Source organism: Choristoneura fumiferana, chromosome 17, assembly GCF_025370935.1.
Source record: "Choristoneura fumiferana chromosome 17, NRCan_CFum_1, whole genome shotgun sequence".
Classification (NCBI taxonomy): domain Eukaryota; kingdom Metazoa; phylum Arthropoda; class Insecta; order Lepidoptera; family Tortricidae; genus Choristoneura; species Choristoneura fumiferana.
In genome coordinates, this window is record NC_133488.1 from 5963795 (window position 1) to 5976734 (window position 12940).

Genomic DNA, 12940 nt, shown 5'->3' on the forward strand with positions numbered 1-12940 from the left:
CCTGGCCGTCTTCTGCCAGTCTGATAGATTGTCAACGGAGACCCTGCTTGGGCAGGGTTATTTATACTATAAAAAAAACCGGCTACAAAAACCTTGAAAATAATTTTCTACTAGTTTGAAGTCGGTGCCTCAGCACGAGCCAGCAGGAGTGGAACTATAGTCGTCTTCGTCTACCTCAGCTACACACTTTATATTGGGCTTCAATCACTCCTGCTGCTGCTGGTTCCGTTTTTTGTTATTTTTATTTCATGTGTTTTTAGTGTTTTGTAGCCAAAGTGAATCTCACAACGATTCCATTAAGCAGAAACACGGCATAGTTATATTATTTATAAGAGAGTACCGGTACCTACGGTCTTCTTTATCAGGTCCAGTTCACCAAATGATTCTTTCTGAATGTAAATACTTGACTTGATGTTAAAAATACCAAAATCGTATAGGTGTGCTTTTAAAATTCGAGGGTTGCCCTCGATTTCTCTAAGATCCGATCATAGATCCTAACTTGGTGACAGTGGGACCACCTCGGAAGTATGTCCTTAAGAAAAAAAAAAGAATTTTGAAATTCGGCCCACAATTGGCAGAGTTATCGCGTAGCAAACAAATGCAAAAAAACAACAGACGAAGCACCTCCTTTTTGGAAGTTGTTTGAAGAGTGAGCAAAATGTGATTTGGCTCATTGGGTGAGACAAAGTATCTTTTGGACAGAGCTCGGTCTACTCACTCAATTCGACGGACTTAAGCTTCACTTTGATGTGTCACTTTTACTTCAATACGAAAAAAGCGAAAGATAGGATCAAAACTATTCTATTCGATTTTCAAATTCCGACCTTAGTAAGCTTAACCCTCTGCCGCCCAGTGTCCTAAATATAGGACTTCCACATAAAACAATAAAGTTATAACCAACTATCAGTAACTATTTTCAAACCCTTTAAACTTTTCAATCTGACAGAATCATTTAACAAACAAAAAGCTTTGAAAGTACTAACATTTACCAAACACACTTTAACTCAGTTAGTAGGGCTTTGAGACACCGCTTCCGATACGACCGGCCATCCTGCCAGCTAAGCAAGTTATTGGCCAAACTGATCAGATTCATAATGGTATTGCATGCCCTAACATATTAGATCAGAAGGCAACGTGACATAATCACATAATGCATAAAGGTTAAAAAGAATACACTGAAAAATAAAGGATAGCTGAACTAGTTCGGCTACTTGACGTTTAGCCAAAATATACTAATTAGGAACCAAAATTATGCTAATATTGCAAAACTGCTTTTGTAAGACATCACCTAACTTTTAGCTAGTAGTAGGTCTTAGTGTTGTAGTCACTCAAGTTGCGTTACATGACAAGCAACAATGTTATTTGTTACTGTAAGCAAATCTTTTTTTTTAAATTGTAATGAGCAAAAGACATAATGGTCATTTGATATTTTCGGCGAAACTATTAATTAGACGAACTTTTTTCATCATTTAGTAATCTCGGTATTACGAATACGACAGTTAGAAATATTATTTTCAAAATTGTGTAATGTAACACATACGCTATCAGAAATAAGGATAAATACTTAAAGAGCTTGTAAGATCCAAAACTGAATAAAGATATTTTGACTTTGACTTTGAATGAACAATGTGACGAAGGTGTTTAAATAATTATTGAAAAGATTTATCTGATAGGATTATAATATTTTAAAATCACAGAATGTTAATGTTGCTTTAAGACTAACCACTCTTTGTACTCTAGGCTTTGTAACCACAAATATAATATGGATAAAGGAACTAGATCAGGTGTAAGGTGCATTACATTGCTGACTATTGAAAGACAATCAATGCAGTTGATCAAACAAATACTGCAATGTAGTGAAACTTGCATGCGAGTTCTCGTATAGTCTAAACGGGGCACAAGGGGTGGACAAGAGGCCTTATTGTGTACCTCACTCGGAATTACAATCGTTTTCACTACTTCTTTCTATCACTCTGTGCAGGATGAGGGTAGAAAGTCATAAACATGATGATTGCGACAAGGCTTTCGATTATTCAGACGCGGGAACATTGAAGTGAAAACCTCACCGCGAAGAAAATAATTTTACCTACTAAATACGAACACTGCTAGTTAAACGAAAACTTGTAAAAAGGTAACAGTCAAGTCCAGGAATATACAAACAGCAGAACAGCCGTCGAACCGAAACTAGTTGTAAATATCTAAATGACGTCACAACTTTAAATCGGGCAACTTGAAGCGGCCGAAAGTTGCCTTTTGCTTTAATATTTAATCGCGGCTCTTATTACGTGTCTGTGTCTACTCATTCTTATAGGTACTAAGACGATTTAGTTAGAGCGAGAGGGGTCGCAACAAGTTTTTTTTTAGACAGAGTAAGGGGAATCGAGATCGTTCTTATGGCGCCATTCTATGTTACGTAAGAATTACACAAAAAAATCCGCAGTACCTACCTTTAGTAAGGTGACCCGGGGCTATTGTAGTTGGGGAGATATTGTATCTGAGCCGTCTGATGGCGTCCTTACAACGCCATGTTCGCCATGTTCATGTGTGTTGTGTGAAGACAGTCTTCTGGCGAACACAACGTGAAATGGCCAAGAAATACATGGCGTCGTAAGGACGCCATCAGACGGCTCAGATACAATATCTCCCCAGCTACAATAGCCCCGGGTCACCTTACCTACTAATTTTTATTTAAGTATCAAATAAATTATTTTAAGGGCCATTTGATTTTTAAACGATCTTAAAACATTTCTTAATATGTGGCTTCGCAAAAATAAAGCTCGATTCAATAAATCCAGAAACATAATGTAAGTATATATATTAGTGGAAGGTAAATCATTTCTTACGCTTTTCCAATGTAATTTTAAACACAGGAGTAGTGACTTATAATAATAGTTTCGATAGATGACACCACATGCCGCTATTGGCGTATGCAAGCGATCAATGCTGTTCGATGAGTTGGTTGAGATCGTGGTGCATTGATAGTATCTTGGCAAGAGATGTACTCGTAGATTTTAATCTCGTCCGATGCCCCTGCAATACTTTTTTGGCTTGATAAAAAAATTGAAGACAAAGCGTTAGCCATAGCGTTAACATCATCTGTTATGGCTATTATAATACGTAATACCGGAGCGTATTAGATTGCCTGCCCGTATCTCAGTCTGGGTCGGCTGGAATGAAATCACAACTGAAGGTAATAGATTGCTGTCTCGTTCCTTTATAGACTGTTTTAATAAATAAACAGGGTGGTAATGTGCTATTGTTGGTTAGGTTAGTTAAGTTTTTTATAGTAGATTATTGTCGTGGCCTGGAAGTAGGCAATTGCTGGCTGAGTATGAGTATTAAACGGACGAGCTTGCGAGTCCGTTTAACTAATACGAAGCCAGCAATTGCTATTCCAGTTGAGACTAATATAAAGATTTTCTCAAAAATGTTGAATAATTCTGAAATAGAATAAACTTTTTCTCAAAATATACCTATTATAAAATTTAATTTTATTCCAATATTTTTCTTATGCTTTCCCGCCTTTTTTCATTAAAATAAACTGCAGGTGTATTTTTCCACCGATAACACCACAAGCTATTTCAGACCCAATAGAAAAAGTCCGGAGTTCCAACAAAATATCTGATACCGGCCATTATTAGACTTGGCTGTATACGACTTGTGCTAACATTTCCATGGCCTTTTTAAATTTTAAAAAAATGTGACTGATTGCAGGCGCGCTAATTCATTATTGTTGAGCTAGCGCGCCTGCAATCGTTTTAACTTTTTAATTTTTCGCTGACCATAAACTATGCACTTCACCTTCTGATATGTAAAGAATAATGTCAACTTTTACGGTCATTTTTGAGAAAAGTTTATTTAATGCTCGTTGTACCTACCTACATGTTGGGCCAATGTCACTCAAAGCGGGCAAAATGTTCATCAGACTTCAAATAGGGACCGCAATTCTAAAATCATCACTCAATCATCATTCAAAACAATCAACATGTACAAGTAGTTCGCTTATTTAATTTCAACCAATATACAACGAAATTTTAGGAAATTATAGGTCTCAATTAGAAAAAGAAATATTTTAATATACAATAAAGTCTAACCGGTCGGATAAGCCCCGCGCGCCAAGTCGGCGCGTAACAAACTACTCGTGATTTAATAATTTTCGTGACCAGTTTCGATCATCTTTTAAAATAGGAAGCTTATCCAAACTTAGCCAAAAAGTTGTTGGTCAAGAAAGAGCTAACACTTGCACTGCATATTGGCTTGTTTACGACTTAATTAGTCTCCGACTCTAACCTACCGTATCCTTGCCCCTTACGTGAGCCAACGTTGTGCCTTGTGCCAACGTATTGAGCTAGCATCAGATAATAAGTTGGCAGGTTTGTAAGTTTTGTACGATCGGTGACTTCGGGACGTTATGATGGTAACATTGACAATCCATAGCAAGGTGTTGGTGATAATCTTTAGTATTTTGCCCACTGCGATCAGCATTGACGATCTCTGGCTTCAAATAGTGTATATGTCGGCGGCCGATCGTAAAATCCGCCAGATCACGAAATTCCTAGGCATATCGTGAAACGCCGCCATTTCATGATATGCCTAAACGTTGGCCAGGCATATCACGATGTGCCTGAGAAATAATACGGCAGATCGATAGAGCAACGCAATTCGTCGATATTCCTAGCTCTATACCGGGCACATCGTAAAATAGTTTCTTATTTCGCCACTGGTGGCGCTGCGTATGCAATGGCGGCCGTGACCAGCTGACCGGCCGTGTTTGTTTAGCGCGTGAAAATGTCGGCGCGTCGCAACAAAATGATCCTTAAACCGAAACTAGTGATTGAATTCAAAAAGAAGTGCAAAAGAAGCTTTTGAACTCCGTTCTCTTTTTGTGAATCAAACGGATTCTGTGCACAATATGAAAAACCATGGACGTCTGTCCGTATTTTTAGGGTTAGTGTGGCATACGGAAACTCCGTAACTCTGGCCGGTCGTACGCCACAAAATGATTATTGGTTGATTGATTGATGTTTATAGAGTGGACTGTATATAGGTGAAGAATGAAAGATGATTTGAGATCTGCACACTGATGCAGCTTGAGTGAGAGAGAGAGAGAGGTCGGGAGCGCTTCTTATTAGTTGTTTATCCATTCGCTGTCGCTCGGAGACTGAACGTTGTGGTCGGGACCGCGCTCGCTTTTATACCCGCGAGAATTACCTTAAAGGGATCGCGGTCCCCCCACTCCTCCGCTCCCTTCCCCGCTCTCGCCCTACTCGTCTTTATTTTATTAAAAAACTTAACTAATCCTAATACAATTTAACAAATCTTAATGCTAATACTTAAACCTAGTTAACGATAATATTTTGGGACTTTTTCCTTAATCTGTAGCGCGGCCGCGAGTCGGTCCGCGCTACTGTCCCGCTCGCACCTAGGGGGTTACACGTATAACCGTCCCGCTCACACGAGCGAGGTTATAAATATAACCACTGCGCCGGGTCCGGCGCCGCTCATTTGGCGCACGGACGCGACGCAGGCGGTTGCGAGCTTATCCTACTAAATCAAACTAGGCGGTAAGTATTTATTTATTGCACATAACTATACATATCACTTAAAACTAACTTATGCTATATACATGAAATTATACGCCGTTCTGTACATTTCTCCCCGTCGCCGTGCGATCCCACTGGCAGAACGACGATCTTCCGCCGGCCTGCGTAGCACGTGTCCTCGGCTCGTAGTCACGTCGACGACTCGTACCACGCCGTCCTTGCCGGGGTAGATTCGTGTGATTCGTCCTCGGGCCATGTGTTTCGGGGCATATTCGAGTCGCATATGATTACGACATCGCCGACTGCCGGGCTCGCTCCGCTGCTATGGGGCTCCCGCCGGTGTTGTAGTAGCGGTAGGTACTCTCGTACCCAGCGCCTCCAGAAGGTGTCGGCGAGTTGCTGGGCGCGCCGCCATTGTTGGCGCGCGTCGCCGTCGCTCTCTTCGAAGGTACCGGGGCTGGCGAGTGGCAGTCGGGTCCGAGGAGGATCATGTTCGGGGTCAGCGCTGTCGGGTCATTGGGGTCGACCGACACGTGCGTTAGCGGGCGAGAGTTGACGGTCGCTTCGGCTTCCAGCAGCAGGGTGTGTAGGATCTCGTCGCTCGGGTATTTTTCATGGAGCGTGGCCTTCAGGGCCTCCTTCACCCCGCGGACCATTCTCTCCCAAGCTCCCGCCATGAAGGGGGCGGCAGCCGGGAGGAAGCGCCAGTTGATGCGGCGGGCCTCTGCTTCGTTCTTGACGGCTTCGCTAAGTTCTCGGGCGGCGCCTCGAAAGGCGGTAGCGTTGTCGCTCCATAGCTCCGTCGGGCACCCGCGCCGCGCAATGAAGCGGCGCAGGGCGTTGATGGCCGAGTCGGTGCTCAGGGAGACGACCACCTCCAAATGTACTGCCCTCGAAGTCAAGCAGGTGAACAAGCGACGTGTCTCTTCTCGCGATGGCGTGCGACGGTCACTTCTAGCGGGCCGAAGTAGTCCAGGCCCGTGAATGAGAACGGGCGGGCTCCATAGGCGAGGCGCGCAGCGGGTAAGTCGCCGGTAGCGGGGGCGGCCGGTCTCGCTTTGCGCAGTAGGCAGCGGGCGCAGCGGGCGATGACCCTTTTACCGCCGGGCGAATCTTCGCTATGTATACACGCTGGCGTAGCTCGTTGACTACTATCTCGGTCCCGCCGTGGTGCAATTTTTCATGTATATGCGCGATGTACAGCTTCGTATAATAATGTGTTCTATGTAACACCGCGGGATTCACCATCTCTTTTGTATCGCGTCGGCCGCTGCGATTCTGCCGCGTAATCGCATCACTCCATCCGCGTCTATAAACACGCTGATTTTTGCGAGTCTGTCGTCCCTTTCTGGCGCGCGGCCGTCCGTAATGCGCTGTCTCTCTTGCGCGTAGGCATCTTTCTGCGACGCGCTCGTCAACAGCTGTTCGGCTTTGTTTATGTAGCGAGCCGGTAGCACGATGTATTTTTCGTGTTTTTCGGGCGCGATGCGGTTGCGTGGCACGTGAGCGGTCGGCGTGCGCTTGTCCCATTCTTCATCTTGAGACTGGTTAGCGCGCGTTCTCTTTCTGCGTGCTGCGGCGACGACTTGTGGTGCGGGCGACGATCTCTTGTGGCGGCAAAGGTCGATGAACTGCAGGTTGTTCTTAATAATCGCGTCCACTTCGAGAAGCGTTCGATTTCGGGCAAGTGGGCGTGGCGCGCGCGTTGGTCTTGAAGCGCGTTACATTTTTCTTTTTCTTCGCCGGTAGCTGGAATTTCGACCTTATTTTCTTCGGGCCAAGAATCTTCTTTTTCGTACAGGAATAGCGGGCCGCGGAACCACCGTGTCTCGACCGAATTCTTCCGGGTGGCTCGCGTCGCGTCGTCGGCGACGTTGTCCGCCGACGGTAGCCAGCGCCATTCGTTTTTTTCTTGTGAGGTCTTCTATCTCAGCGAGGCGATGCGCGACGAACGTCTTAAATGTGCGGGGCTCGGAGCGTATCCACGCTAGCGCCGTACGAGAGTCGCTCCAGTATGTGCGTCGGGCGACCTCGTAGTCGTGTTCGTCGGCGACCGTGTTGGCTAGTCGCGCGCCTAGCAGAGCGGCTTGCAGTTCGAGACGGGGCACGGAGATGGGTTTGTTCGGCGTGACGCGGCTCTTCCCTGCGGCGAGTGAGATGGTCACGCTGTCATCGGCATGAATTATGCGCCAATAGACAGCGGCCGCGTAAGCTTCTTGGCTCGCGTCCACAAATGTGTGAAGCTCGTAGCGCGCGCCCGGCGTTGCCCCGTAGCACCTAGGTATATGTAGGTCACCTAGGCGGTGCAGTTGTTGCAGCCACTCGCTCCATCGGTCGTGCAGCTGGGGGCAACTCTTCATCCCATGCAGTGTCGTATCGCCACGTGTCTTGCATGATGCGCTTTGCCGGTGTCGTGATGGGCGAGATGAGCCCTAGCGGGTCGAATATCGACATAATAAGGCTAAGGGCCTCCCTCTTCGTCGGCGGACGTAGATTTTTCATTATTTCGACGGGTGCCCTTCTATTGTTGAGCCGGAAGCTGATACTATCTCTCTTCGTGTCCCACAGCAGGCCGAGTGTTTTTTCTATCTCGCTCCCGCCGATAGGGACCGTAGCTCCGTCTCGCTCGCTCCCGCCGATAAGGGACGTCGCGCCCTCTCGCTCGCTCCCGCCGGTAAGGGACATCGCGCCTTCTCGCTCGCACTCGTTGTATGCCCATCCGCGTAATTCGAAGCCAGCCTTCTTGTGTATGAAATCGACGTCTTTTATTACGCGTCGTGCCTCTTCTATCGTAGCGAAGCTTTGCAGGTAATCGTCCATGTAGTGATTTCTCTCGATTGCCCTGGCGGCGTCCGGGTACTCTTCGGCGTGTTCCCGCGCGTTTTATTTTTTATGTACAGCGCGGTACACGGTGACGACGTAGCGCCGAAGATCACGGACGACATTCTGTATTCTTGCGCTTCGCCTTCGCGCCGATCGCCGCGCGCCATAAGAAGCGTAGGGCGTCTCTGTCTTCTTCGCGTATCTTGATCTGCATAAACATTTCCTTTATATCGGCGGAGACCGCCACGGCGTGCTGTCGGAACCGCATAATGACGCCGGGCAGGCTTTGCAGTAGGTCCGGCCCGACAGGAGCATATCGTTGAGGCTGCGGCCGTGAGATTTGGCCGCCGCGTCGTGCACGAGTCGTATCTTCGGCTTGTCGGGATTGCAGACCGCGAAGTGTGGCAGGTACCATGTGCGGGCGCTAGGGGGCGCGGCCGCGGGCTCGGCGTACTTAGACGTGAGTAAGTTGAGGACGCGCTCGTCGTATTGTTTCTTCAGCTGTTCGTCGCGATCGAGTTTGCGCTCGAGCGTGTGTAGTCGCTTGAGTGCGTCGGCTCGATTGTTGGGTATCTTGCCCTCTCGCTCTCTCCATAGCAGCCCCGTTTCGAAACGTCCGTCGGGTAGGCGGCGACTCGTTTTTTCTAATATTTCGAGGGCTTGTAGCTCTGGATCGCTCTTCTGTTTTCTCGGCTCGATGGATAGCGACTCTAATGCGAAATAGTCGCGCATCATTTTTTCCATGTGATTAGCCGGTTCGGTCAGAGTGAGATGGGCACAGCAGTACGCCACGGGCTCCGCTTGTGAGGTGCGGCACCCGTGTAATACCCAGCCTAGTAGCGTGCGCGACGCGACGAGTTGATCGCGCCGTCCTCTTCTAATTTCTTGCGAGATGATTAGCTCCCAATTGTCTTGGCCGATCAATATTTTCGGCGTGGCGCGGCTGCATGTGACTTCATTCTTGATGTCTTCTAAATGTTGGCAGTCGCGTAGTTCTCGTTCATTTATCGATTGCGTCGCGAAGTCGAGGCTTGCCACGGTGCGCGCGTTGTTTATTTGCAGCTCGTCGTCGCTGTATTTGCCTCGGATCGCCACGCCCACCCTCTTGCTTTTCTTGTGCGCTACCTCCGTCCCGCTCACTCCTTGGACCCACATTTGTTCGGTGGGACCGTCGAGACCGAGCACGTCGGCAACCGCTGCGTCGATGATGGTGACCGTGCTGCCGTCGTCTAATAGCGCGTATGTTTCGATGGTGGCTTGCGGCCCTCGCAGGACGACCGGCGCGATTTTGAGATAGGCGCGGCCCGTTTTGGTGGTTGCTGCGCCGACTTGTTCGACTGTCGCGTTCGTTGCTGGTTCGATCGGAGGCTGCGGCGGCCGCTTTGGAGCGTCGGGGGAGGCCGGCGATGGTTTCTCGTGATGCAGCAGACGATGGTGCCGCATGGGGCAGCCGCCGCGGCCGCACGGCTTAGCGCGGCACTCGTAGCGGCGGTGCTTGCTAATGAGACAGCGATAGCAAATGGTGTGTTTCTTCGCTATCTCCCATCGCTCGTTCGTGTCCGCCTTGATAAATTCGGACACGTAGGTAGTGGTGGCCTTCCTGCTTGCATTGAGGACACGGTGACTTTGCTTCTTTGCGCGATTTCGTGGCGGTTTCAGTGGTGGCGGTGTAGGCGCGTTCGACTTTTTTCTTTATTATTTTGTTTTCTTGCTTCTCAGTAGACAGCTCGGGCGGCGCGTAGGGCGCGCATTTATCCGCTTCGCGGTTGAAATTCGGCGATCTTCTTTATTTCGGGTACGTCTTCGTTTATTGTTGCATAGTCGTACCATTTACTTCGCAGGATCGGCGTTAGTTTGTCGACGATCGTGCGCAATACTTCCGGGGTGTGAAGGTATTGCGGGCGTTTGAGCATCTCGATTGTTGCTACTGTGTTAGCAACGCGGCTCGCGAAGATGCACAGGTCACGTGGTTGTCTGTGAGTCTCGGGAGCGCCTTCATCTTTTCTATTTCGCCGATGAGGAGTGCGTCGTCTGGTCTGCCGAATCTTCTTTGTAATGCGCTTACGACGTCGTCTGGCCGAGGCTGGCTGATGAGGAGCGCGCTTACCGCTTCCAAGGCGACCCCTTTGAGGGCTTTCTAATGCGAGCGACGTTTTCGTTGGCCGTAAAGCTGGCCGCAGACTCGGTGTAGGCTGCTTGAAATTGGAGCCACTCGTTGCTGAGTCCGCTGAACGGCGGCAGGTCGGGAATATATTTGTTCGTTGATGATGACTTGCCGGCGTGGATTGCTTCTGTTAATGCTGCGGTCAGCATGGTGAGGTCCATTGCTGACTTGTGGACTGCTCTCATAATGGTCCCGCCGCTCGCGCTCTTTGTGTGTGTGCGTGGGCGGCCTTCTTTCTTCTCGTAATGTTCGTTCTTGATTGGGCGATCTCTTATCCAATCAGCGATACGTTGTGAAGCCAGGTCGTCTTCTTCTTCTTCTGTGTCGGACAGCTCTGACTCCGCCGCCATCTTTTCTAGGCGGATTTTTTCTAGTTCAGCCTCGGCGCGCACGCGCTTCAGCTCCAGCTCGGCTAGCCGCTCCTTGGCCTCCAACCCCGCGAGGAGTCTCTTGCCGGAGGCCTTGGAGTGACGTGACCGAGCGGGCTTCTGCGGCGGTGCTTTTGTGACAGCTGGTGGTGGCATCTGCTGCGACGGTTGGCGAATGACGACCGTATCTGTACTGGCCGCGGGCGTGGCCTTAATACCCGAAGTGTCTACTTGATCCTCGCACTTGTCGCGACGGATCCCGATGCTGATGCTGATACTTCGGTGGTGCCCGTGCCAGTCGTGGTCCCAGTTTCGCCGGAACTCGACGTGGTTGTTGTCAGGTTCGTACTAGTAGTCGCAGTGGTTTCACCGGCGCTGGACGACTCTTCTTTTGATTCTTTGCCGCTGTTGCTTCTTGTTAAAACCATCTTGAATTTCTTCTTGTTTCAGTGATCCGGTGCTGAATGGACCATTAAATGTGGCATACGGAAACTCCGTAGCTCTGGTCGGTCGTACGCCACAAAATGATTATTGCTTGATTGTTGATGTTTATAGAGAGTGGACTGTATATAGGTGAAGAATGAAAGATGATTTTTGAGATCTGGCACACTGATGCAGCTTGAGTGAGAGAGAGAGAGAGGTCGGGAGCGCTTCTTATTTGTTGTTTATCCATTCGCTGTCGCTCGGAGACTGAACGTTGTGGTCGGGACCGCGCTCGCTTTTATACCCGCGAGAATTACCTTAAAGGGATCGCGGTCCCCACTCCTCCGCTCCCTTCCCCGCTCTCGCCCTACTCGTCTTTATTTTATTAAAAAACTTACTAATCCTATTACAAATTTAACAAATCTTAATGCTAATACTTAAACCTAGTTAACGATAATATTTTGGGACTTTTTCCTCAATTCTGTAGCGCGGCCGCGAGTCGGTCCGCGCTACTGTCCCGCTCGCACCTAGGGGTTACACGTATAACCGTCCCGCTCACACGAGCGAGGTTATAAATATAACCACTGCGCCGGGTCCGGCGCCGCTCATTTGGCGCACGGACGCGACGCAGGCGGTGCGAGCTTATCCTACTAAATCAAACTAGGCGGTAAGTATTTATTTATTGCACATAACTATACATATCACTTAAAACTAACTTATGCTATATACATGAAATTATACGCCGTTCTGTACAGTTAGTATTTTGTGATAAATAAAGTATTCACTGTGTTGTTATTTATTTATATAGAAAAAATTTAGTACGACGAGCGAAGCGAGGAAGTGGTTAGTATTAATTGTTGTCACGACGCACGCAGCCGAGCGAGGAAGCGAGCGTGCCGCGGAGCGGCCGCGGAGTGCCAGAACCGATATGGCGGCGCTTCATGGATATGCCTAGGAATTCATGATCTGCCTAAACGGGCCAATTCATGAAATGGCGGCGCTTCATGATCTGCCTAGGAATTTCATGATCTGCCTAACGTACTTAGGAAAACGCTAAACGGTGAGTTTTGAACGATATGGCGGATGTCCTTAGCCAATTCATGAAATGGCGGCATTTCACGATATGCCTAGGAATTTTGTGATCTGGCGGATTTTACGATCGGCCGCCGACATTATATATTCCACTGTGCTAAATACAAATTTTAGTTGTGTCAAAAGTACTCTTTTGAATTAATTTAAAAACCGAAAACCAAACCAAAAAAGACTAAATAAACAAAAAGAGAAAAAGTCTATTCTCCAGTCAAGAACTCTGTTAAGTAGGTACATACATTAACGAACTAGACCGAACAAGAATCAAGCGAGATAGCCAAAACTTACAGGATGGATTACGTTCATACTGCAACGTTACTGCAACTGCCGACTGTTTCATATAGGGGTTCACATTTATCTACTCTGAGCTTGCAAATGCGTCGTTATCGTATATCCGAATTTCATATGCATAATGTGTTCGTTTTCCATATTTTTTATGTCTAATTACTTAAGTATTTTTGAAACAGAAACCTTCGAATTCCATTTAACTACTTAACCCAACTACTGCATTCTATAAGATTGCATTTAAA

At 47.7% G+C, this 12940-nt stretch overlaps 1 protein-coding gene across 1 annotated transcript; it reads right to left on the reverse strand.

Moving 5' to 3' along the window:
* Positions 1-5830: 5830 nt before the first annotated feature.
* On the reverse strand, positions 5831-7903 carry LOC141437148 (uncharacterized). The gene is made up of 4 exons (XM_074100411.1): positions 7343-7903; positions 6789-7174; positions 6477-6661; positions 5831-6429 (listed from the first exon to the last, which is right to left on the reverse strand). Exons 1-4 carry the CDS (start codon positions 7901-7903, stop codon positions 5831-5833), a joined length of 1731 nt encoding a protein of 576 aa, XP_073956512.1.
* Positions 7904-12940: the final 5037 nt, after the last annotated feature.